Here is a 27,065-nt window from a genome sequence, read left to right as displayed (position 1 = left end):
CCATCTCCTGCGGCCTCCAGAGCCTCAGGCAGAGACTTTCTCTTTCTGTCCACTCCACACAGCTCCACACAGATGAAGCGGTTATCAGAAGGTTCTAGAAACTGCCTCCCTGCAGCAAGAACCAGCACTGCAGAGACCTGTTCAGAGCACTGGGAGCCCCTCTGCCCTCGGCTGCCCTTCCTCTGCACCTGAGGTGCCGGCTGGGACATGCCCTCCTCCCCCCGCCCCCACCTCTGCAAGGGCACCCGTATCTCCAGCATGACAGCCTGACCCAGCCAAGACATCAGTCTCTCAAGGGGCACTTCCTGTCCCATCCTGCATGGCCCAAGCCCGGGGCAACATGGAGTCATGTGGGCTTAGCAGGCACCCGTCGTGTCTGCCACCCCCGACAGCAGGAGTCCACTGGGAGGGAGCCGGCCACTGCTGCCCAGGCGCGGGAGAGCCGACTGTCCAGGGCTCTGGGCTCCTCAGGCAGGCCCCACACCGGTTCCCACCCCATAAAGTTCCTTCTGGACCTGCAAGGTGATCCCCAGTGGCAGGGTAGAAAAGGACAGGGACCCTTCGGGGGACTCTAGGACAGGGGTCTTTGGAGAGCTGAATGTCCAGCTCCACCCTCCAGGTGCTGGCCACGTGGGGCCTGCCCCCTGTTCCTCCAGGCTCCTCGCACAAGGACACCTTCCCTACAGTCTCAGCCTTGCTCTACCCCACGCCTTACTTCGACCCACTCAGGATTCCCACTGAGGGTCATTGAGCGCCTCTGTCCCAGGGACGGTGGGACAGTGTGTGCGGGGGCGGGGGGGGGGGGCGGGGGTGCGATGGGGTCTCTGCAGGGGCAGGGAGCAGGCTGTAAGCGGTGGAAGGTGGGGGACAACTCAGAAGCCCTGGGAGCATCTCCAGCAGCTCCTCAACCGAATGTGGCAGGGTTGGGGCCCAGGCCCTCCAACCTGCTGCACCTGGAGAAGCATCAGGCCCTGGGCCCAACCCTGCTGCTCCTCCAGGTGCGGGGCCAGGGTTGGGGCCGCTGTGGAGAGGGCTCCCAGGAGGACCCAGGAGCCAGAGTTCACTCAGTCCTGAGCACGGTGCCTTCTCGAACGGGCCCAGGGCCTCCCTGCTGGTGGTCCTCCTGCGCTCTCTGCTCTTCCCTCTCAGCTGAAGGGGCACTTGGGTGTGCTGTTCGGTCTTCCTTTCCTTCTTTTCTTGAAGTGCGGGATTTGTTGCCAAAAATACTCCTGCAAGGCTTCCTTATTTCTATGAAGGAGAAACTGTTTATTTATGTTACTCTTGCATCTGCATTAAAATGCCAGGATGAAGCCTGGTTTGGGAGCCTGCAGCCTTCCTGTCCCTGGCTTCCCAGAGTGGACACTGGGCAGGCCTTGGAGACACAGTGAGGGCTCAGCACACACAGCTGGTTAGTCCGGACCTGCAGAGCTCAGGCCTAAAGGAGCAGCACGTACTCAGGGACCCAGGCCCATGGTGGTGACTGACACTCAGGGACAGGGTCCATGGCGCTGATAGACACCCAGGGACAGGGTCCACGGTGGTGACAGACACCCAGGGACTGCCCAGCTCCAGTGCAGCCCCCACAGTTTTGGCGGCAGCCCCCTACTCTTCTCCAGGGTGGGGCATTCCGCTCTATCCCCTGTGCTCAGCCAGTGTCTCTGCTCCCCCCCAGCCCCAGAGGACTTGGCCCGGTCACTGAGAAGGAAAAAAAGGAAAGAGCAGCTGCAAAGTGACAGGGAAGCCTGGGAGGGCTCACACAGTCCAGCCAGGCTGAGCAGCGAGCCGGGAGGAACCCGAAGAGGAGGTGCTGCTGCACACCAAGCCCCTGGGCAGCAGGGCCGGAGCCCACAGCTCTGGGGAACAGGAGACGGCCGTGCGCTGAGCTGGAACTCAGACGTGGCACTGCGAGGCCCAGGCTCCATCACCCCCGAGAGCTGCAAGGCCAGGCGTCGCCACAGCGTTCTTACGAAAAGATTCTTCTCCTCCCCCGTCACAGTTCTGACGGTCAAGCCCATGGCTATCCCGGGAACCAGAAGCTCTCAGGGCCCTTCCCAAGGCTGGCTTTCCCCCGGACTCCTGGTCAAGGCACTGACCGTTCCAGCCTCGGTCCTCTCCTCCTGGCAGAGGAGAAGCCCTCCAGCTCCCCCCAGCCCTGCGAGTGTGTGTCCTGCACGAGGCCCCACGCCAGAGCCAGGATCCTGGCAGCTGGAGGAGAAGAGGCCTCCACTGGCTGCGTGATCAGAGCTGGAAGAGGCCAGGGACACGCTGTTTGGATGTGAAGAGGCCAAGAGAATTTTTATTTGCCTGACCATGAGAGGGGGGGGCATGGGCTGGAAATGGCATGACCAAGCTCTGTGTCTGGGCGCTCACTGGTGCTGTGCCCAGGTATTAATAAGTCCCGTATCCAGGTATTAACAGGAACCGTGATCTGGGTATTAATATGTCCCATGTTCGGCGTTCACCAGCACCATGGTCCAAGGGTTAAGAAGCACCGTGCCCTTGGCCCACCCCAGCAGCAGAGCAAGCCCCAGGGAAGTGCATTTTCTTCTCTCCGGATGGAGCAGCCAGGAGAGCCCAGAGCTGGATTGATCGGTGGATGGAGAGAAGCTGTCACAAAATTACCACCATCGCCACTCCTTGCAATAAGAATTCCTGTGCTCAAAAGAACCAAGATCCAGTTAGTCCTAAAAGCATCTCTCATGGGTCACAGACTCTTCTCATTGCTTCTCCCCCAAACAGGACTCCTGCCCCTTTGTGGCTGACCCCCTGGCCTTGCCTTCACTGTCTGCTCACTGTCCTGTGGCCCACAGAGACGCACTCTGAACACTCACCGGCCAGGGCTCCCACCAGGCAGTGCTCCCATGTTCATCTTTTCCCATCGACACTGGCACTGTAGGCATCCTGTTTCCCATGGTCCTAGGAGGTCTGGGCACGAAGGCATCAGTCTGGGCCACTAGGGCTGATGTCACTATTTGTGGGGATTGGTGGCTGGTGACCCACTGGCTCGGTGGCAGGAAATTCCCCGTGGGTCCCACTCAGCCCTGACTTGCCCGTTGCTTTGGGGGAAGAAATCTGACTCACCTTTGACTGAGGGCTGAATTTGTCTCCTAGTGGACCCCCACCAGCCTCTCCCACCTGTAGAGACCTCATCTCTGAGGGACCATGTGCTCTCACCAGAGCCAGAACTTTATTCCTTCTGGCCTGGCGTTTTTGTCCTCCAGGACATGATGCTGAGGCTGGTCTTCCTGGTTTGCGGGTGACACCGGTCCTGTCATCAAGCAGTCAGTGTTGCTCACAGCTCTGACCGTGACGAGAAACAGCTGTGTGGGGCCCCAGTGGACTCCACGCTTGCTCACATCCTAACAGGGGCCTCCAACTGACAGGCACACCAAGACCCCTTGGAGCAGTCACGCTGTTTCGGGGGCCTCCCAAGCAGGGCTAGGACTGGGGGTCACTCCTGTCAACCCTCTACCCAGCTGGATCTACTGGAGGCTTTAGGCAGTCCCAGCAGTGCTGGGGGCCACCTAGAGCCACAGGAGATGGTGCAGGGAGCAGTGTGGGGGTTGGACACAGGCCTCACCCGTTCCCTCTAGCCCACCTCCCAGTCCCACTCCACTTCTTCCAGAAGCCTTCCAACACCAGCTCTTCTGCTGTCCTTTGCCTATGATGAATGCTCGACCCACTTGTGCCTGCCCAGTCTGTCTTTTCAGGATCTCTCAGCCTTGTGGCAACAAGACCAGGAAAAGACAAAGACAAGGCCCACACAGAGCCACACAGAGGTAGTTCCACCACCGAGACAAGCTCCTTAGTGTGCTAGGTGGGACACTGTGGGTGCCAACTCCCTGTTAATATCATTGCCACTTTCCCCATCATCAGTAATAGCAGATGTTTGTTGAGAACTTAATAAATGTCTAATCTCATCAATCCTAGTTACAAGATTGAACAGACTCACTGTTTCCACAGCATTCTCCTGAATGTGATATATAGATTTTATAGGTCAAGAAATCTTACTAAGGCACCTGTCTTAAGGTGCTGGCTATACTTTTAAGTATTAATTCTTAAATCTGTCTCGTACTATATGCATGTACTTTTTTTTCTTAAGCTACTGGGATGGCACTATGAGTGTAGTTTTTTAAAGTTAGTATCATGAACAACTCTGGAAGGCAGCTATGCTAGCCACTATACCACTAACGCGACAGTAATTCTGAACTGAATCAGTTGTTTGAAAGACACGACAAGAACTGTTTTTCTGTTTTAGGGCCATACCTGGTAGTGCTCAGGAGTGCTCTCAGCACACTCTTTTGTCACTTTCATTGGTACTTGGGGCACTGTGCAATACCAGAGATTGAACCCAGGGCTCCCGGCCCACTCCAGCACTCTGAGCCATCTCCCGAGACCCCTAGGGAGAACAGTTTTATGATCCTATATTGACAATTTCACAAGTCTGCAAAGCCTTTGCCGAGGTTTTGAAAGCTGTTAGAACCAGCTAAATACAGTGAACTCAACAGAACAGAGAGTCTTATATTCTGATTTTATCCCTAGTCTGATTCGTTTTCACCTTGGCTAACTCTCCCTCAGAGAGTTCCTGAATCATGCTAATATGCCCAGCACATTCTTCTTAAGATGCCTCATTTCTGTTCTTATTCACGCACAGCTGAACACTGAGCCCCCATTGAGTTCTGAGGTACCTGGTTCTCCATCATAGACCAACCAGTGATGGGAAGAAGGTCTGAGTTCTGAAATGAAAATAAAAACCAATTCCTCTGACCATGTTGTCTCCAAAATAATTTGGAATGTTTTGACAAAAATGGTAAAGATTATTCCTGGTTTCATCTCTACTTATCTCATGGAAAACTCTTCCAATGACAAAAACCATGGAGAGAAACTCAAAATACCTAAAACATCCTATAAATAATCCCCAAGTCAATTGAAAAAAAAGATGTTTAATAAAGACCTCCCACTACTATACTCTAGATTCTCTTCAGATCACATAATCTTTCATCTTTTTCTAAAGATTTCCATGGAAAGGGACAATTCTGAGTCTTAACAAATTTGTTGAGGCCTTGTCTCGGCAAGTCTACACAGAAAGAAAGAAAGAAAAGAAGAAAGAAAGGAAGAAGGAAGGAAGAAGAAAGAAAGAAGGAAAGGAAGAAAGAAGGAAGGAAGGAAGGAAGGAAGGAAGGAAGGAAGGAAGGAAAGAAGGAAGGAAGGAAAGAAAGAGAGAAAGAAAGAAGGAAAGAAAGAGAGAGAAAGAAGGAAAGAAAGAGAGAGAAAGAAAGAAGGAAAGAAAGAAAGAAAGAAAGAGAGAGAGAGGAAGGAAGGAAAGAAAGAAAGAAAGAAAGAAAGAAAGAAAGAGAGAGAGAGGAAGGAAGAAAGAAAGAAAGAAAGAAAGAAAGAAAGAAAGAAAATCTCTCACCAAAGCTGAAATATTTGGAGTGCCCCAAATCATCAAAAACATCCCAAAGATGGAAGAATGGAAGAAGGAGGAAGGGGCAGAAGGTCCAGAGTAAGAGGGGAGGCCCCCAGGCAGCTTCCCCAGGGCCCTTCACAGTGGAACAGCCGCACTCTCCTTTGTTAGTACAAGCCTCTCCCGCAAAGCAGGGTGCCATGACGACGGTCACGTGCCCACAACTCAGCTTCTGAAGGTTGAACCTGGAGGCACAGGACGACAGTTACTGGAGATGTTCAGAGCTCCACTGCTGACGCTTCCCCGGGGGCCCCAGTACCTGCAGCATGGCTGGGAAGCAGCCTACCAGGGCCACAGGAGAAAGGTAGGACGTGGGGCCAGGCCCCACAGCAACCTCATAGCCTGCCGCAGCTCTCCCTGAAAAGCCAGAGACAACGGTCTGTGGTAAGGCAGAGAGGCTGAAGTGCTGTGCCTTGAAAGTGGCTGTTTGTATTCTCAAGTAAAAATGCCACAAACAGAGCTAAAACAGGAGGTGTTCCACCCCATTTCCTCAGGACAGATTTCCAGGCCATAGACTCAGGTACTAGGTTTCCTGAGAGACTCCTCATAGCCTAAGGTGAAAGCACAGGAGCCCTTCTAGCTGTCCGTTAGGGGCAGCTTTGGTCTCCTGGGAGACATTTCGCTTTGCTGCGAGATGGATGGCTGCAGATAATGATGGAGGGCTCACAAACTGCACAGCGGCACCTGGGAGGTGGGGTGGAAGCAGTGGTGGGGGTCACTAACTGCGGGACACCCCAGAGACTGAACCCACAGTGACTGCTGCAGGGATGTACCCTCCAGAACAGGATCCCCAAAAGATGAGATTCCCAGGGGCCGAGTCCAGGGATCTATCAGGGAGAGTGTCAGAGACTGTGTCAGGGACCATGTGAGGGACTGTATCAAGAACTGAGTCCAAGGAATATACTAGGGACTGAGTCCAGGGATGTGTCAGAGAGAGTGTCAGAGACTGTGTCAAGGACTGAGTCCAGGCAATATATTAGGAATTGAACCCAGGGAATGTGTCTGGGACTGGTCAGAGACTATGTGAGGGACTGTGTCTGGGATTGTGTCAGGCACAGTGTGAGGGACTGTGTCAGGGACTGAGCCAAGGAAATGTGTCTGAGACTGAGACCAGATCTGTGTCAGGGATAGTGTGCAGAACTGAGTCAGAGACTGTGTCAGAGACAGTGCCAAGGACTGTGTCAACGACTGTGTCAGGGACCGAGCCAAGGACTGTGTCAGGGACTGAGACCAGGATTGTGTCAGTGACTGTGTCAGGGACTGAGCCAAGGAAATGTGTCTGAGATTGAGACTAGGTCTGTATCAGGGATAGTGTGTGGAACTGTGTCAGAGACTGTGTCAGGAACTGTGTCAGGAACTGTGTCAGGGACTGAGCCAAGGAACTGTGTCAGAGACTGAGCCAAGAAACTGTGTGAGGGACTGTGTCAGAGACTGAGCCAAGAAAATGTGCCAAGGACTGTGTCAGAGACTGTGCTGAGGACTGTGTCAAGGACTGTGTCAGGGACTGTGTCAGGGACTGAGACCAGGACTGTGTCAGGGACTGTGTAAGGGACAGTGTGAGGGACTATGTCAGGGACATAGTCAGGGACAGTGTGGGGGAAAGTGTGAGGAACAGCGTGAGGAATTATGTGAGGGACAGAGTGAGGGACAGTGTGAGGGACAGTGTGAGGGACTGTGTCAGGGACTGTGTCAGGGACTTTGTCAGGGACAGTGTGAGGGATAGTGTGGGGACAGTGTGAGGCACGTGTAAGGACAAGTGTGAGGGACCTTGTCAGGGACCTTGTTGGGGACAGTGTCAGGGACAATGTGAAGGACAGAGTGAGGAACAGTGTGAAGGACTGTGTCAGGGACTGTGTCAGGGATAGATTCAGGGTCTGAGTCCAGGGACAGTCTCAAGGACTGTGTCAGGAACTGAGCCATAATCCTGATCCCTGGGATTGAACCCCAGGTGGGACCCCAGGATCTGCCTTGTCACCACACAGCCTTCCATTCCATCCACCACCTTCTCCCAAGATCTGGCGATACTGACTTGAGGTTTTGGGGACACTCTCTACAGAGCGTGTCCCCACGCTCCAGCCCGGGTCACAGATCAACTGCCACTCTTTCCCAGCCCTGCACTTGGTCACTCCCAGCGCACAAAATGAGGTCCCTGTTGGGGAGCATTTAAAAAGGTCATGCAGGCCCCCAAGTACCCTCACTGCAGTGGCCACTCCAGTAAGAATGAAAATACCACCAGGCTTGGTCACCTCAGTATCCTGGGAGCTGGAATTGTCCCTGGTATGACACAGGAGGTTGCTGACACCCTCAACGTTGGCCATTCACCAGGCTCTGAGTCTATGTGGCTACAAATAAGCCTAGGAAGGGTCTTGGAGCCTGGAGAGTGATGAGGGCTGCCGGGCGAGGAACTCCAGGGGTTGGGCAACAAGGGCCCACAGTGGCAGCGTGAGTTCAGAGCACTGCAGTGACCTGAGCACAAGGGTGCTGATCAGAAGGCCGAGGCCCTGTGCAGTGACCGCAGCAGACAACCTGGCATCCAGCTGTGGATCGGAAGGGAAGGAGCAATTCCATTTGGCCTTCTCGGAGAGAGGTCCACCCAGAAAGCCATGCAGAGCACAGGGTGAAAGCCACGCAGAGGTGAGGAGAGGAAAGGAGAGGCCCTGACATCAGAGGAGCAGCAGAAGTTGGCAAGCTGTCCCGTATGAAGAGAGAAAGGCTGAGGAGGGCTAGAGTGGGGTGCAAGGACTTCCCAGTCCACTGGGGTCAGGGAATCTCAGTCAACCTTTAGTGACAAGCAAAACTGCTGTTGCCATCCCCATGGAAACTCTACACAGAGGGAGGATGGGTCAGCTTTAGGGCGACCGCCTCTGGTTGCTGGGAAGGGAAAAGCTTAGGTACAAACTGGAAAAGGAAGGCTTAAGGCTGCTGTATCCAGAACCACCCCAGAACGAGCAGACATCTCAGCCCACACTGTGTCCCATCACCCCAGAACAAGTAGACATCCCAATGCACACTGTTCAGTCACCCTAGAAACAGTGGACATCTCAAACCACACTGTGTCCAGTCACCCTAGAACCAGCAGATATCTCAGCCCACACTGTCCAATCACCCCATAACCAATGGACATCTCAAACCACATTATGTCCAGTCACCCCAGAACTAGTGGACATCTCAGTCCACACTGTGTCCAGTCACTCCAAAACCTGTGGACATCTCAACCCACACTATGTCCAATCACCCCAAAACCTGTGGATATTTCAGCCCACACTGACCAATCACTCAAGAACCAGTGGACATCTCAGCCTACGTTGTGTCCAATCACCCCAGAACCAATGGACATGTCAGTTCACATTGTATCCAGTCACTCCAGAACTAGTGGACATGTCAGCCCACACTGTGTGCAATCACCCCCACAACAGTGGAGATCTCAGTCCACACTGTGTCCTATCACTCCAGAACCAAGGGGCATCTCAGCCCACACTGTCCAATCACACTAGAATCAACAGAGATCTCAGTCCACATTGTGTCTAATCACCCTAGAACCAGTGGACATCTTGTACATGTCAGGCCACACTGTGTTCAATCACCTCAGAACCAGTAGACATCTTTGGTGGAATTGAGGAACCAAAAGAACAATAAATGAGGAAGGGGGATAGTTATATCCTCATATATAAAGAGCTTCTGAAAACAAAAAAATGCAAACAACCTCATGAGTATGGGAAGTGATAAGAACAAAGATTCCTATGGATGAATCCTAAATACTTAGCCCATGAAAAGATGATCAGCTCATTTATCAATGCAACATGCATGCAGATCCAAATCACTCCTTGGGTCTGTTGGCATGATCTGGAAAAGCCACTGTCCTACCAAACTTGCAGGCACACAGCCTGGGGGTGCTCAGTAATATCTGACAAATTACATCATCTACCTTTAACCCAGAATCACTCCCCAGCGTCCAGTCCGAAGGAACAGGGCAAAGGCAGAAGAAAAAACTGCATATAAGATTAATTACCCCATTATTTGCAATAGCACAATTGGGAATAACACAAATGTCTATGAAAAGTGAGCTGGGTGAATAAATTAGGTAGGTTTCAACAATGAAGTACCACACAACTATTAAAAGGAATAAGACCCGGGAGGTAGCTCACAGGGCAAGTGCTTTTGTTTGCACTGGGCCCTTACTTCAACGGCCAGCACCACACACAGTAGGAAGAAGGAAGGGGAAGGAAGAAAAAAACACCTGAATATAAAAACCAGAACGTTTTTCTAGAATATACTGTGAAATTTTCCAAAGTAAAATGAATGGGATGGAGTGGTAGTATCATGTGTAGGGCAAATGTCCTACATGCAGCTGACCCGGGTTCAATCCCCAACACCCCATTTGGTGCCCTGAGCACACCAGGAGTGATCCCTGAACTCAGAGTCAGAAGTAAGCTGTGAACACCACCAGCTGTGATCCAAAAATCAAAATAATTTTTAATTAAATGGAAAAATGTGTAAAATATTCTGTTTATAAAAGAATGGGATAAAAATGCAAACACATAAATGCTATGATACAGATTAAAGTTATTTATCTAAACCCTAATCTTTTAGATAAATAACTTGTTGGCCAGAGATGACTTTAGGGTCATGTAAGCATATTCCATATTATTAAATAAAATTAATTAAAAAATTTCTAAACATTGAAAATATAATGCATAAACAATTGTTTCAGAACCATATTGAGGGAACTAATTCTATTTTACTTAATTATTTCTATATTTGCAGAGAGCTCACTTAATGATGTAGTAATGGCAAAATATTAACCTGCTTTTAATGGTCATATTAGTGGTTTCAGCACTGGATTTCTTATGGATTGTTGTGTGTTTAGTGCAGAATACAAAAGAATATGTGATGTTGTTTGTGTGATGGAGAATGAGGAGTTTCAGGAGAAAGGTAGCCCTGAGTTCTGCATTAGGTCAGATAAACAGGGTGGGCTCAAGGGCCTCACAGCAGCCTCCTCAGTCACATTCAACCACATCTAGACAGTCATGACCACACCTAGATGTGGTCTCTAAAGTCAGCTTCAACTCGAGTTCGGTTGTAGAAATGACTGTTTCCAAGTGGAGTGAGGATCATTCACAATAACTTGCATCATTACATCAATCAGAACTAACCTCCCCTAAGACTCAGCTAGAAGAGGCTTTCACTGTACAAAAGTGAGATGAATACCTACAAGAGAACCACAACTTGCAAGGGTTGGCACATGACTCCCTCAGGGTTAAGCAGGAACACCGCATTGTCTAACTTTGGAAGATGATCAGAACCATCTCATCATTTTGAAAATCAATAGAGATACCCAAGTAAAAATTAAGTGAAGTCAGAGATTGTCTTTGGAGAAGTATCAGAGAATAAATGGAACAGGAGTGATGGAACTATAGACAATCTCCACCTTCAAGACCTCATCAAGTGACAGATGAGGATTGTGCACTCCTGTTAACATCCCCAAACCAGAGAAACACAAAATGTGTCCTCCCTGCTAAAACTGTATAGCCCCACCTAAGGAACAACCGAGCCTGATCTCTAAGGGCCAGATTACAGGAAGTGCCAGCACACTATGAGCAGGTCCAAACAAAGTCCACTGGAAAAATTACCTGGTTGTCTCATAACCAAGCACAAGGGGAAAACAAAGAGAGAAAATATACATTAAAGAGATGTCAGAGGGATTAGAGAAATAGCTCGACGGGACATGCTTTGCGTACAGAAGACCTGGATTGCAGTTCCTGAAACTGCATGGTTCTCTTTGTTCCTAGCTGAGAGTAGCCCTTGAGCACTGCTGGGTGTGACTGCCCCCCACAAATTTTCATCAAAATAAATAAATAGATAAATAAATGAGACAAAAGAAACACACCAACCCAGCCCTGTGGATGGATGTTTTTCCTCCTGGGTCCTCAGTGGACCAACCAAGCATGAAAGAGAGGAAGAAGGGACAAGCATGGTGAAAGAGATGTGGCTGGAGAGTTCATTAAAGAACTGTTGTCACTTCTGTGTCAAGACACAAAACATTGCAGTTTTGTATTTTTAAGATGGTTTCCGATCTTTTAATGCCATGTATTAAGGATGAAAAGGACCCACTTGGACTTTCTTGGCTGTAAACTTGGGCCAGGGAGGGCTTGGTGTGGGGTGCAGAGGAGCCCTGATTGCTCATGTGCTGGTTTGTGGGATCTGATGAAATGAGCCAAGCACTCCCTAACTCTGTTCTCTGCTATTTTATCTATCCCAAGTGATATCCTCTATTTCAAAAAATAATTTTTTGAAGGTAGCAATGGTTTTAATTTAAAAAGAGAGAGATGGAGGAATCAAACCCAGGTCGGTCTCTTGCAAGGCAAATGCCCTACCCACTGTGCTATCGCCAAAACAGTAACAAGTCTCACAATGGAGACGTTACTGGTGCCCGCTCGAGCAAATCGATGAACAAGTGGACGGCAGTGCTACAGACAGTGCAGTGCCTTACTGATCTTTTTTTTTTAATGTGCTATTCAAGAAATAATTTAAGTTATAAGATAAGTATAATTATAATTACAGTTAGAAGTGATTTTTCATAAATTCCAAAAGAGAGTAATACAATATTTTGTTATAGTTGTCTTAATAGTGGTGAAAAATATAGAACCCAGGAAAAGAATTCCAGCTGATGCAAGGGGATTGCAAGGGATAGAGGGACGGTTGCCTTAAGGAACACAAATCTGGCCTCAGGTGCAGCTGTGGCTTCAGGTGTGGCATGAGGAGTCTGCCGTTTGTTTTCTGCTTCCTTTGATCGACCCCGTTCAGGAATCTTGTTTTCCTGGAAAGACAAGATTGTGTGGCAGGAAATTGTGTTGCATGTACAGAACCTAACTGAGAATTACTGTCACGTGCGAAAGGCAAAGCAGGGCAGAATGTAAGGCAGGGTAACCCTGGTCCTTGTCCCCAGCCGAGCACCAGAAGAGACCCCTAAGTGCTACTGGCATGGGGGAGCAGCAGCACCAAGACTGGACAGAGCAGAGCCGGGACCCTGAGCTGTGTAACCTGCAGCCACTCAGAAGGGTGGTCTCACTGTGCTCATAGCAGCATTTATGGGTCCTGGGTTTCTTGGCTCAGGATGAGTAGATGTAGCTGCCGCCAGTCCTTTGAAGATGGTGCTCTATGGACTTGATCATACTTAATTACTTCTCTTCCGCATGCATTTTGCCCAGTAGTTTGAGCTCAGCTATTCCTTCTTAAGTCCACTGAAACAAATTAAAAAATCAAATCCTGCTTGAACATTCTTTCCATATACAAGTATGGCTATGAAACATGCATTTCCCTGTATCTTGAAATAGGGGTCACAAAACAGGAAGGGCCCACAGAAGCTGCTTCCAAGAGAAATGGCTGTTATCCAGTCATGTGTGGGTTTCTTGTCCTGTGACAGATAGAGTAGAATTTTTCAATATTTTCACTACTTCTATGTTTACCAACTTACTTCGCTGTAAGGAAAACTTGCCTCTACTTTCAGCATAGGCAACAGACAAGAGCATTACATAAGAGAGTGTATTCAGAAGACCAGGTCCTTCAACCTAGTGTGTTAATAAGGTAAACATGTTCAACCTGAACTAAAGTATTTCTAGATAGTTCATAAGGTCCCTGTACACTAAATATTACAAACACAAATCGCTGGCTCCGCCCCCCCCCAAGGCCTGCTCATCACCTTTCTCTCTGTTCTAGTGTCACCAGGTACCATGTCTGGGGTCATTCGCTTGCTCCAACTTCTCTTGGCCTCCACGAAGTAGACCTCCAAGACGCTAACTCCTCACTCCCTTCCAGGCATCCAGACACGTCTTCCATTCACAAGAACGAGGGGCTCTGGCACCCCAATGCCTCTGCTCCTTAGGGCTCCCCTGGGGCTTTGGAGCCAGGGCCTCATCCTGAGCATACTAAATACCCTGTCTCCATCTGCCCTTGTCCATCTTCTGGTCCTGCACACATGGTTCTGCTGCTCAGCCCAGGGTGTGAGATGCTTTGCCGTACCATTATCACTTCAGCCCAGATCGAGTGGCTTCCCAGAGACATTACACTAGGGGATTAGCTCGTGGATCTCAGAATTATTGATACTTAAGCAAGTATCTAGACTATGAGGAGATTATTTTTTACTACATAGAAGTAATTTATAGGGGCTGGAGCAATAGCACAGTGGGTAGGGCGTTTGCCTTGCACGCAGCCGACCCGGGTTCAAATCTCAGCATCCCATATGGTTCCCTGAGCACTGCCAGGGGTAATTCCTGAGTGCAGAGCCAGGAGTAACCCCTGTGCATCGCCAGGCATGACCCAAAAAGAAAAAAAAAAGAAGTAATTTATAGAGCCCTCAATAATATAGCTCTTCACCTTTTAAAATGTTGACAAACCAGTGCACATGAGACATTCTCCAAAGTAGACCATATACTGGGACACAAAACCAATCTTCACAAAATCCATAGGTTAGTAATCATATTCAGTGCCTTCCCAGACCACAACTTTTCAAAGTATAAATTAACTGCAAAAAGCTAAGAAAATGCAAACACTTGGAAACTAAACAACTTACTTGACAGTGGGCCAAAGAGAAAACTAAAGAAGAAAAATTTGCCTGGAAAACAAATGAGAATGAAGACACAAGTTTTCAAATCTTGTGGGACACAGCAAAAACAATTCTAAAAGAGAAGTTCATAGCAAAGCAAGCATTCATCAGAAAACAAGAAAAAGACCCAAATAAGTAACCTAAATACACATCTTAAGGTACTAAGAAAAGAACAGATAGTTTCCCTATGAGGAGTGAACTAGAAAATAATCAGAATAAAAATCAACTAAATATAAACCAAAAACATTTGAAAAGAATAATAAAACTAAGAATAGGTAGGGTTTTATTGGAAAAAATAAGCAAGATCATCAAACTCTTTGACTCACAAAGAGAAACAAAACAAAGCTAGTAAGTCGTATCATAAATTCAAGGGGAGTAGTAGTAACAACAGATACACAGGAGTACAAAAGATATCCAATATTACTATGAAAAATATTATGCCAAAAAATTGGAGAATCAAGAAGAAATGTATACATTTTTTTGGATGTGAGTTCCTAAGCCTGAGTCATCAGAAAAGCAGATTAATTACTATCATATAAATCCAAGCAGTATCAAAAGTCTCCCTCAAAACAAAATCCTGAATACAGATGGTTCCCAAGGAGTTATTCTAGACTGTCAGAGAAGAACTTTCTATCCTTCCCAGGTTCTTACAGAAAAATCAAAGAAAATTTAATCCTCCTGAACAGTTTATATGAGGCCAATGTTATCTCATACCAAATGCAGAAAACTAAAATTAAATTTAGTTCTCTAAATCACTGAAGACTAAATTTATGATTAATAATCTTGATGAACATAGATGCAAGTATTCACAACAAAATCTTTACAAACTGAATCCAATAATATATTAAAGGATCAAACACCATAGTCAAGTGGGATTTATCCCAGGGATGCAAGGATGGTTTAATATACCTAATTTAATTAATGTGGCACATCACATTAATACAAGTAAAGATAAAAATTATATAATTGTTGATAAGGTGGCAGAGTAAGGAGCAGGAGGGAAACTTGACACCTCATTATCTAGGAAAGAATATTCGCCCACCACTCAATTGATAAAGGGTTACTGGTAGAACTTTGTGAGAGAAAAAAAAAAAACACAAAAATGGGGAGGAGAGATGAACAGAAACTCCCTTTAAGACATACAGATGGTCAAAATGGATATAAAAAATGTTCTGCATCATTTGTTAGGAAAATGCAAATCAAACAGCAATGAAATAAAACCTCACTCCAGAGAGATCAGCACACATCACAAAGAACAGAATCAACCAGAGTTGTTGTGGATGTGGGGAGTAAAGGGACCCTCATTCACTGCTGGTGGAATGCTGATTGGTCCAGCCTTTCTGGAAAACAATATGGACACTTCTCAAAAAAAAACTATTAATTGAGCATTCATATGACCTAGCAATTCCACTTCTTGGCCTCTACCCTGAGGGTCCACAAATGATTCAAACAAGACATCTGTACTCCTACATTCATTGTACACTATTTATAATAGCCAAAATCCGGAAACCACCCAAGTGTCCAAGAACAGATGACTGGATAAAGTATGATAAATATACTCAGCAGAATACTATTCAGCTTTAAGAAAAGTAAATTACGCAATTTGCTGGTTGGTGGATGGATCTGATCAGTATCGTGGTAAATAAAGTTAGTCAGAAGGAGACTGGCAGGCACAGAATGATCTTTCGTCTATATGGGATATAAAGATCATAGTAGGGTAAAAAAAAACAATGTCCAAAGGCAACAGAATCTGAAAACCTGTATTTAGTAGGAAGCTTGCCATGGGAAGCGCATGATGTCAGAAGGCACGGTGACTCGGTGGAGGGGAGCAGACACTCTGGTGGAGGGTCTGGCGCTGGATATTTCATGCATGGAACCTACCATTAACAGTTTTGGAAGCCTCACAGTGCCTAAAATAATTTCTAAGAAGCTAAAAAAACTTGTTAAAATACACATAAAGATCATGAGTGCATAAATAGATGCAGAAAAAGCATTCAATAAGATCCAACACCCATTTATGATAAAAAAATTAACAAAATGAGGACAGAAGGACCTTTTCTCAATATAGTGAAAGTTATTTACCACAAACTCACAGCTAACATCATACTCGATGGTGGGAAACCCTTGGCCAGCCTAGGTGGGATCTGCAACACCACATACAGTCCCCAGGCTCTACCAGGAGTGAGTGCAGAGTGCAGCTAAGTGTGGCCCCAGAATAAGAAAATATATATTATTTTAAAATAAAAATATTTATAAATATACAGATAAAGTTTTACATATGAATTTCTTCACTTGTTGGTACAGTTTTAAATAGGAACCTCTTCAGAGCTCATTTTATAAGTGACCCATGTTTCACTCCTGCTGAAGTACTCGGCGACCAGAGTGACGGGGGTGCAGGGCGTGGCCACTGCCCAAGAGGTCTTGGCAACAAAGAGCTGAGTAGAAGCATTAGCTCACACTCATGCTGAAAGAATTATCGTGCTGTACACAAATGTTCCCTCCTGAAAACCAAAGGGTCTATTTGGGTTCTGCAGCACATCTTAAATCATCTGGCACTTTCTGCCACAGCCAACTGGGAAGAGCCGGTTCTACATTGATGATATGTACAGCCCCAGGTTAGAGCTGGGTGAAGCTCTAATGTTGTACTGGTGCCACTCTGCCTGCTTTGTGCCTTAGGTCCAGGAGGTCCGGCCGCTTGTGGACACAAGTGCCCCACTGACCCTCAGCCACCTGCACCTGAAACTCAAGAAGCTGAAGGTAACTCTCAGTTCTCCCTCTGACACCATCATAGCTACATTAGGAAATGGTAGCTCAAAACTCCAGGAAGACATGAGTTCACATCAGGGGTCAGAAGTCACCTAGGTCAGTCATCCTCCTCACCCCAATGGTGCAGCTGGGTAGCTGCAGCTCAAATCTCCCCTTTGGGTTCCAATTCTGGAGAAAGGAGGAAGATCTTTGGCTTCTCTTTCTGGAGGGAAGAGGGTATCTCTGCAATATGAGGAGTACAGCTTTAGGCCAGCCGCTGGTGGCGACCCAGTGCACCTGGTGCAGCATCACTCGGGGCCACTTCCACTTGGGGCTGGGATTTGCCGCATTGCTCCAGGTCAGACAGGAACTAGCCAGTGTGTGCTTCTGGTCCCTGAGGTGCCCCACAGAGCCGAAGACCAGGATCTGAGGAGGCAAATGAAGCCCAAGGTGGCAGGAGGGACTGCAGGAATCCTCTGGAGAGAGGGGAGTGCAGCGCAGCCGGAAACCTACTGCCATACGTGTCTGCCCACAGCTGGAGGAGCAGCGGCTCTCGGTCATCGACAGGGACAACCGCCTGCTGCTGGAGAAGATCTCCCGCATCATGAGGAGCAGGGCGCAGCTGGACAGCAGACATGACCCCACACAGTGCAGGTCAGAGGGGCCCAGCCAATCTATACTCAGCACCTGCCCAAGGAGGAGAGCCACAGGCCAGGGAAGACCCATTCTGCACGGGGTCTACTGGGGTCTACCACAGCAGGTTCAGAGACATACGTCATCTGGTTCTGGCGGGAATCTCCAGGGTCTCCAAAACTCACCCAGGATTGGGAAGAAGCCCCTAGTTTCCAGCCGTCATCAGAGCATCTTTCTCCCAGGACACCTCAGTTAGACAGACCCAGGCCACTTCCTGCTTTACAGACAAATATCTCACCTACATAAAAAAAATCACAATTCAGGGGCTAGAGCAATAGCACATCAGGTAGGGCTTTTGCCTTGCACGCGGCTGACCAGGTTCGATTCGCAGCATCCCATATGGTCTCCTGAGCACCGCCAGGAGTGATTCCTGAGTGCCTGATGCACAGGTTACCCCTATGCATCACCAGGTGTAACCCAAAAAGCAAAAAAAAATCACTATTCAGTGCCTCTTCCCCCAAATCTGCTAATTCCCTTGTAACTTTGCTGGGGAAATTTGGGGAGATTCTCTACCATTAAAAGTTGGGCAAAGGATCAAAATAGACAATTCTCCTAGGAAGATATACCAAAAGCTGATTGCATGAAGAATGCTCAGCATGAGTAATCATTGAGAAAATGCAAGTCAAAACCACAGTAGATACCACTGAAAACCAATTAGGTTGGCTGGAATCCAAAAGTGAGATGACAAGACTGAGTAGGGATATGGAGAATGGTGGAAATGCAAAATGCTGTGTCCACTTTGGTAAATAGTTTGGCTCCTAGAGTGATTAAACAGTTATCGTATAATCTGGTAACTCTACTACTAGATATGGTGTCCCTATATAATGGAATGTTGTTCACCTTTAAAGTGAATTAGCTAAAAGATACAACATATCTGAAAGTTTAACGCATGCTAAGTGAAAGAAGCTCATCATAAAAGAAGGCATTTATGTGAAAGTTTCAGAATAAGCACAGCTAAGGGCTAGAGATATGGAGGGACAGAGAGTTGATATTAAAGGCTATCATATTTCTTTTTAAGGAACATTTAAATGCTCTGAAATTGGCTATGTTGATGGCTGCACATATTCAAGACTACTTGTTCCCTTGTGTCTCTGGGGTCTTGCTAGTATATGGGTAGGAATCTAGAATGCACTTCTGAGCTTAGCATCCTCTTCCCCGCCCCCCCCACTCTCTCTCTCTTTCCCTTCAGCCTCAGCTTCCATGTCAAGCCCTAAGGAAGATCCTGACACACCTGCCAGAGCCTTTGCCTTTGTGACATGTGCCTCCTATAACTTTATAGCCGTGCCCTTGACTCAAGAGCTGTCCTACTCAGTTTCTCCCTCCCACAGATCACAATCTGTGGCCCCTGCCCAGCACAGTGCCTGGCACACAGGAGTGTCCAGTAAGACCAAGCAGAGGAGCTCGCCAGTGACCTCCAGAATTCACCAAATTGTTTTTTTCAAAGTTTTAAGAATGGTTTTGTTCTACCTTAAAATATAATATATAATATCATTAGAGACCAAAAAGAAAAATTAATTTCATCACCCAAAATATTTTTGTATTTGTATTTTATTTTGTTTTGGACCATATCTGTCATTGCTGGGGGCTGCTCCAGGCTCGATGCTCAGGGATCTTCCCTGCAGTTCACAGGGTGCCGGGATGAACTTGGGCCAAGCCTGCACTCCAGCCCTCTGAGCCATCCCCCCACCCCAAATAAATCATTGTATGTTCTGGATTTTTTTACTTGCTTTTTAATCAGAAAGGTTTTTGCTCATTAGAAAGTGTTCTGAGTGTAATCTCGGGGCTGCTCCCATGTGCTGTGGCAGCCACCCCATGACTGAAGCAGCCTTTATTAGCAGTCTGAGCCAACCACCAGTGCCTCCTGTCACCGGGGAGCTGAGATGGACCCGGGGCCAATGTTCAGACTCTTCGGTCCTTGGCTCATGTTGAATGAAACTGCTGAATTTTCATTTTTTGATCTACAAAAATGGCAGCTTTGCTGCATCCAAACTGGCCTTCTGCCACAGTCAGACTTACTTCCTTTCTTTGTAGCATTCCCCACTTCATTGTCACTTCCTACTTGTCAACTCATTTTCTTTAGCTCTGGTCTGTCCTCTGGTCTCCATAAGGGATATCAGTGCCGGTCCCTTCCTTCCCACAGCCATTCACAGCACAAGTGTCCACAGAGCCCTCACACCCTCAGCTCTCTTCTCACGGGAACACCAGCAGATGTGTACATCGAATGCTCCGCCAAAGCCCAAACTCCGGCACACAGGGACTCACCAGGGCTTGGGGCAGTGAGTCAGTCTGGAGGGAAGGAAATGATGCTACTCATGGCCCCTGAGGCAGGATGGCCTGCAGTGACAGCTCTGGAAGGGGGCAGGCAGGGCGGGGCAGGTGCTGTTTGCTAGCAGCAAGGTCTTTTTCTGGAACCCTCAAGCACCGGGCACTGACCTGCTATCAGCAACGCCCACTGTGAGGGTACTCAGGACTTCTGGGGTCCTGAGAAGCAGCTGCAGCCATAGTCAGTGTTCACAGACACTGAACCATGTCAATGTCCGACAGACGCTTCCCTGTAGACAGTCTCCCGTAGGTGCTGCCCTCCAGTCCCATAGACACGACCTTGAGGTCACTGTCTCAGGCAGTCTCTCACAGACACTCTCCTCGTAACCCTGAAGCCTCACTCCGTTCTCCCTTCCTTTTTTCTTTTTCTTTTTTTTTTTTTTTTTTGCTTTTTGGGTTACACCCAGTGATGTACAGGGTTTACTCCTGACTGTGCACTCAGAAATTACCCCTGGCGGTGCTCAGGGGACCATATTGGGATGCTGGGAATCGAACCCGGGTTGGCTGCGTGCAAGGCAAATGCCCTCCCCGCTGTGCTACTGCTCCAGCTGCCCCCCCACCCCATTCTCCCTTCTGCCCTGGACTCTCCCCGAGCAGTGCAGGAGCCAGCAACCCTGGCCTTCTCTTCTGTAACGCTGCTATTGACTCAGGCTTCCTCCTCTCTCGCTGTCTGTGGTGGCAGCCTCCACTTGGCATCCTTCCAGTCCTCTGTTGCCCGCTCTGCTTGCTCTCACCATGAGCACATCAGATCATGGCTCCCAGCCACTCAGCACTGCTCCCGTGCCTGGAGCAGAGATCTGTGCTTAGCTTCCAGGCACACACAGGGAGAGATGGGCTGCTGAGCACTGGCTAACAAGTGCAAGGGGCCAAGTGCCCCCTCTCAGGGGCCTTTCCTGTCCCTCATGCTGCCTTGTCCTGGTGAATGAAAGGAGCACATTAGTAACAAGCTATAACAGAATTTCAAGAAGTGTCTATGTATCCCCCCCCCTTAAAGCCTGAACAGGGGAAGAAAGACCTTTGTGGAATGCAAAGAGAGGCCAAGATCCTCCTGGAGAGGGTCACAGACTCAGAGTCATCATATTCAGTGCAAAGCTGGAAGGAGAAGAGAGCAAACAGGGCCAACAAGATGCCACCTGCAAGGCTCCTTTGGAATGCAGGCTCCGAGGGAAAAGGTACTCGTGGTTTCCCTTTCATCTTAAGTCCATGCTCATCAGATGCAGCAAGCATATGGACTCAGTGATGCTTTGCTGTTTAGGGCACTTTGTCCCGCTGTCAGCAAGTGTATGCCAAATGGTCGGTCATACTCTAATAATAGATGGCAGAACAATGACTCAACTGATGAATTCATCCATGGTTTCTTCTCAAAAACTTGTTAGGAGATAAAAATGAGCTTGGCTTAGTGATTATAGGTTGTGGGAGCAAGATATGGTAAAAAATAACAGCAGGATCTTATGCATAAAACCTCATTAAGAAATCATGTGACGATCCATAATTAGCTGTCACAAACTGCATCCAGAAAGACAAAGAGAATTAGTCATTTAAAAGAACTCACCATACAATTGAAAGTCTAAACTCTACCTCTTCATCTAAATCCTGTCACTGGAAAAACCATAATTCTGAATGAAAAATGAGACCTTATTTCTGTTGTGAATTGCCTGCTCCTAAATGTCCCAGTGAATCAAGGTAAACTGCAGAACCCTTAGACTTATTGTGCATGTAGTCATTATGTTATGGGATCCCAGCAGATGGCCGTCCTTGAACCCTGGGCCTCAGAGGGGAAGAGGCATGCACACCCAGGGTCAATCGGCCTTTCAGGCCCTAAGCTCCTGGGTTCCACAACCCTCCCTGTCTCTCTGCCCAGGGCGTCTGCTGGTCCAGAGGCACCCAGGCATGCCTGGGAGGAACCTGGAGCCCCCGGCTGGAGCACAAGCTTTGCATTCAGGGCCCTGAGTTCAATCTTGGCACCCCTCATCCCTCCCTCCCTGAGCACTGCTAGGGAGCTCCTCCCAATGACCAGAAAGGGAGAAGTTCTTCTGAGTTGAACCCCCTAGGAATAACACCCATAACATTTTACACTACGTGTTATGTATATCTTTTTCTTAAAACAGAAATGGAAGCAGAGGGGGTATGGTGCCGCCAGCAGGTCAACCTGTACCTGCAGGGCGAGTGCATCAGCAGGATGATGGTGGCTTCAGGCTTCCTGACACCCCCAAATTGCTGCTGTGCCTTTGTCCAGACCCCAACAAGTTAGGACCAATTTTACCAAGAAATTAAATGGCCAAAAATCAGGTATATGGGAGCCATGCCCACAAACCACCTCTGGCTCAGCTATACAAGCTCATTTATTTACCTTATTTCAGAGACCCTTTTTGTTACTGTTTTTGGCATGTTGAATACGCCACAGGTATTGGCCTGCAGGTGGAATACTCTCGGTAGCTTGCTGGGCTCTCCGAGAGAGACAGAGGAATAGAACCCGGGTCGGCCACGTGCAAGGCAAACACCCTATCCGCTGTGCTATTGCTCCAGTCTTGATACAGTGCTATTCCAGAGACCCATAGAAAAGTATTGAAAGAGATCAAAAGTTGCAGTTAATCTCGGACCTGTGCATGGCTGAACAGAATGGGGTAAGTTGGAGGGGGGCTGGTTGGCCTGGTGGCCTGCCCAAGCAGAGCCCCCAGCAGCCACTTGCTTCCACAATCCAAAATTGCCACCATACCCCCGGCCTGACTCCGTTTCAGAACAGGCCTCACCAAGATATAATCTGCTGAAAACTTCGGTATGTGGGTTTTGTGACTGAAATCTCCAAGATTTTTCAGAGTTGGGTTGAGCTACCTCTTCCCATCTCCCTGTACTTCCAGAAGCTTGGCAGTCACATCCACACCCCAAAGCCGCCACCAAATGAAAAGCTACTCCAGTCTTACCATTCCGATAAAAATACCGATTGCCCTGAACAAACACCATGACCTCTTAGCACCTGTATTTCAAACCATAGTGCACAAAAGGGAAAGGAGAGAGCAAGAATGAAAGTGCCTCTCATAGAGGGAGGTGGGGGGTGGTGGTGGGGGTTTAGGGGTTGGTGGTGGGGAAATGGGGGACATTGGTAGTGGGAAATGTGCACTGGTGGAGGGATGGGTGCTGGATAATTGTATGACTGAAACCCAATTATGAACAGTTTTATAATGGTCTAGCTCATGGATGTCCAATTAAAAAAATTAAAAAATAAAACTAACGTGGAGTTCATGTCCAGCTCAATCAGCTTAATCAATGGCTGAATAAATAGCAGTACTCCTACATTTAAAAAAAAAAGAAGAGAGAAATGGAAGCAGAATCTATGTAGGTTTCTACAAATTACTCTCTGACAGTGTGTTATATATTATTTATTTAATTTTTAAACTTTTTTATTGCATCACCGTGAAATACAGCTACAAAGCTTTCATGATTGAGTTTCACTTATGCAATGATCAAACACCCATCCCTTCTCCAGTACACATTTTCCACCACCAATTTCCCCAGTATCCCCCTCCCTCTCCTTCCCAACCCTCCTGCTGCCTCTATGGCAGACAATTTCCCTCTTTCTCTCTACTTTGGGGCATTATGGTTTGCAATACAGATACTGAGAGGCCATCATGTTTGGTTCTTTGTCTACTTTCAGCACACATCTCCCTCCCAAGCTATCCCTCTAGCCACCATTGACTCAGTGGTCCTTTCTCTTTCCCAACTGTTAAATATTATTAATGAATGTACCCAAGTTTATGTCAAAGAAATATTTTCTTATTCACACATAAACTTCTTTTCTATGTCTTTTCAGTAATTACAAAATGTCATTTAAACATGCATGCCCTAATTTGTGTACTTTGTTTCCCGTATATGGAAATCCAGGCTGTTGTCCAGAAGAATTCTCCCAAGCGGTAGAGCGCATGCCTTATACGTGTAAAATCATGAATTGGATTCCCCAATCCTCGCTCCCTGTAGCTCCCCTGCCCCTTACAGGTCCCTGAAAAAGAAAGGAATTCAGGGTATTTTCAGTTTTTCACTATTCAGAATCAAAGTGACAACCATCCTGGTCCAAATGTAATTCTACACGTATTGTCTCTATAATTTATATTCCTGAAAGGGCAGGAGCAATAGCACAGTGAGTAGAGCGTTTGCCTTGCACATGCTGTCACTGTTCATCGATTTGCTTGAGCAGACGCCAGTAACATCTCTATTCTATTCTATTTAGGGCTAGGGCTAAAATCTCCTAGCCCTGAGATTTTAGCAGCCTCTCTTTACTTGTCCTTCTTAACAGTGCCGCATTGGAGGCTCTTTCAGGGTCAGGGGAATGAGACCTGTTATTGTTAGTGGTTTTGGCATATGAATATGCCACGGGGAGCTTGCCAGGCTCTCCCATATCTCAAAGTAATATTATAAAAAGAGTCTCATGTTTTATCTTAAGAATTTAATAGATTTATTGATGAGATATCATGCATAATTAAAAAAATATTTTTTTCATTGTGTGAGAGAAAAAATCTCATTTTAAAAATTTATGGCAAGTTAAAAATCAGACAGGAATATCAAAAATATTATTTCTCAGAAGGCCCCACTCTGCATCAGTGCACACAGCCCAGGTCCTCCCGGTGCTGAGAGGCCTGCAGTCAATCATTGGAGGCACGTCCTCCTGAGACTCTGACCGGGCCCTTTACTATGGGGCTTCATGTGGGATTTGTGCTGCAACTCTGCTCCTCATTTCAGTTTATTCTAATTTGCTTTCGGTGATCACTTTATTTTTAATATTTCCATGCCATTTTGTGTTTCTTAGCAGAATTCTGATTTTGTCTATCTCTATTTACTGACTGAGGGAGCAGAGTGACAGTTCCCTGGGTTGAGCGCAGGCTCTGCCTGCAGGAGGCCTGGATTCCACCCTCTGAGCACTGCCAGTGGCAACCTGCAAGCGCAGGACCAGGAACATGCCTCAGGTACCACCAGTGTCACCCGATCAAAAAAAATCAAAAGCATAGTCATTGACTTGAATATTGTTTTATTTGTTTCCTTACTTTTTTATCTATGTTATTGGCATCAGCAAGCGTGTGGTCCGTATGCTTCTAACCATCCTTGGTTATTTACTTGAATCCTCTCTCAATCCCTTTATAAGCCCCAGAGCACAGAGAGGGGTTAAGCCAAGGTGAAACAGACAGGCAAACAGAGAAGCTTTACTGGCTCTTCCACACTGCAGATTATAGTCCTTTGACCAGGATAGCTAGCTGGTTCCAGGCAGGGTCCAGTACCAGGCCAGAGAGAGGCTCTTCTCAGCTTGACAAAGACTGGAGCCGGCACCTGGCCTCCAGGGAGTTATTCCAACTTCTTCCTTTGTGGAAATCCAGAGTTGGGAAACACTAGTAGACAGTGTTGACTCTTCCTCTGGGCCTGTCAGGTTTGTGGACTCAGGTCCCAGACAAACTGCTATCCCTGGTACCCTTCATGCCCTGCTTTTAGTGTCTAGGACCTTCGACTTCTGTGGCTAGGTGGGAGGCAGATGACAGGCACAGGGCAGAGGCTGAGCCCCTGGCATGGGAATTTGCAGTCAAAACCCTTCCTTCTAGTGCCTCTGCTGCTTTGAACTTAGCTGCAGGATTGCTGAGCATGGCAAGACACTGGGGACGCAATCAGCATCCTGGGGATATGGCTGAAGGATGATCTCAGGGCTGGCTGTTCACTTCAGGAAGAGAAGCAAAGTCAGGCTGTTAGAAAGCTGCAGGTTTAGGAAGGAAGGGACCACAGTTTATTTGTCTGAAAGGTGGGAAATAGCCATTTTGTTCTCTGAACTGCAGACCTATCCTTTACCCCTACAGCACTTTAGCACAGACAAAGTACTTTGATTTATTTTAGACTTTCAAGCACAAAATTGAAATAACAAATAATTGTCTTGTTATTTGAATGATATTTCTCCAAGAAAATGTCCCAAAGGTCAATAAGCCCCCAGAAGTGCTGAACATTAAGAGGAAAGTGTGAGTCAAAACCACACTGAGACTGATGCTTAGGTGTGGAGATGAGGGGCAGTAGGAGCTCGTACACCAGTAAAGAGACCAAGTAGACCCCCTTTCTCCACAAAGAACAACTTAACCCAAGAATTCCATGCTGAGGTAGACATCTGAAAGGAAAATGCATGCCCACACAAAACTGCATACTGGAATTTTCACAACAGCCCATTCACCATAGTGACATAGAAATGACCCAAATGACAATGGAGTATTACTTGATCATACTCAGGAATAGAGCCCTGACACATGGCACACAGTAGCTAACCCTAGAAGACAGGACAGGAAGTAAAAGGAGCCATGTAAGGCCACCCAGATGGTGCCATTCCACTTCTACGGAATGTCCCCAGCAGGCAAGCCCTGGAAACACAAGTAGATTGGTGGTCTCCAGGGGCTGAGTGAGGGCAGACTGGCAGATGATAACTAAGGGGTGTGCAGTTTGTGGGAGCAGTGATAGAGGGCCTCTAAAATGGAATTTGATGATGTACAACCAGTGTTCTGAAATACATACTTTAAAAGGGAAGATCTGGGGGTTAAATTGTTTTTAAGATTTTATGGTTAATTCTAAACAAAATGGAACTATCAATGAATTAAAATACTCCATTTCGGGGCCAGACCGATAGTACAGCAGGTAGGGTATTTGCCTTGCATGCTGGCAAGCTGGGTTTGATCACCAGCACCCTATGTGGCCCTTCAACCCCCACCAGGAGTAATCTCTGAGTGTAGAAGCAGGAAGAAGCCTTGAATACTGCTGTGTGGTCTTCAAACAAAATTCCCCCTCTAAACTCCATTAACTCCATTTCCCATGAATTCAAGAAAATTAATATTACATTGAGTAAACGTATTTTTAACCCAGCAGGAACTGAAACTGAAATTTGCAAAGCCACCTCAAAGCTTGGACCCCAAAGTGAAGAGGCAGCAAAGGCTGAGGGGTCAGAAGACAAGTGTCCTAGGAAAAGCCCCCTTGCAACAGGGAAGGGGAAGTGAGGTGCCCCTGCACGCACCAAGGTCACAGCAGCAGTCTAAGGTCTGGCCGAAGGTACACCAGTGAGCCCCCAGAAACATGGTGGGCAGTCGCCAGCTGTGCAAGAGGCCACTCTCTCAAACTGCTCACACACTGCTGACAGCGTGATGCAGCAAGCCTGTTTCCGTGCTTCTTAGGCTGATAGCTAAAAACAAATTATGCAGAGTAATCTTTGGTGTTATGGGATTGTGAGCTGGA

The 27,065-nt window shown here is 47.5% G+C and overlaps 1 protein-coding gene and 1 non-coding gene across 2 annotated transcripts; both read left to right on the top strand.

Annotated features, from left to right (window-relative positions):
- Nucleotides 1-815: 815 nt before the first annotated feature.
- Nucleotides 816-27,065, top strand: CFAP97D2 (CFAP97 domain containing 2). Its single transcript, XM_055126841.1, has 6 exons — nt 816-998; nt 5,637-5,771; nt 16,746-16,826; nt 17,350-17,468; nt 20,824-21,001; nt 26,700-27,065. The coding sequence occupies exons 1-6, from the start codon at nt 816-818 to the stop codon at nt 26,892-26,894; spliced, it is 891 nt and encodes a 296-aa protein (XP_054982816.1). The 3' UTR covers nt 26,895-27,065.
- On the top strand, nt 4,966-5,079 carry LOC129401219 (U5 spliceosomal RNA). Its single transcript, XR_008628153.1, has one exon. It is a non-coding gene; the product is annotated as a U5 spliceosomal RNA (small nuclear RNA).

The sequence above is a fragment of the Sorex araneus genome, chromosome 1 (genome assembly GCF_027595985.1).
Source record: "Sorex araneus isolate mSorAra2 chromosome 1, mSorAra2.pri, whole genome shotgun sequence".
In the NCBI taxonomy this organism is placed as follows: domain Eukaryota; kingdom Metazoa; phylum Chordata; class Mammalia; order Eulipotyphla; family Soricidae; genus Sorex; species Sorex araneus.
The sequence above is the reverse complement of the archived record's forward strand: the minus strand, read 5'-3'. Positions and strand labels throughout refer to the sequence as shown.

Bases quoted from the DNA above. Each gene is read 5' to 3' on its own strand.
- CFAP97D2 (XM_055126841.1), top strand. From the start codon at position 816: ATGGGGTCTCTGCAGGGGCAGGGAGCAGGCTGTAAGCGGTGGAAGGTG. The intron at 999-5,636 runs GTGCGGGGCCAG...CCCACAACTCAG, and splicing joins CAACCCTGCTGCTCCTCCAG to CTTCTGAAGGTTGAACCTGG. The intron at 17,469-20,823 runs GTCAGAGGGGCC...CCCCCCTTAAAG, and splicing joins CATGACCCCACACAGTGCAG to CCTGAACAGGGGAAGAAAGA.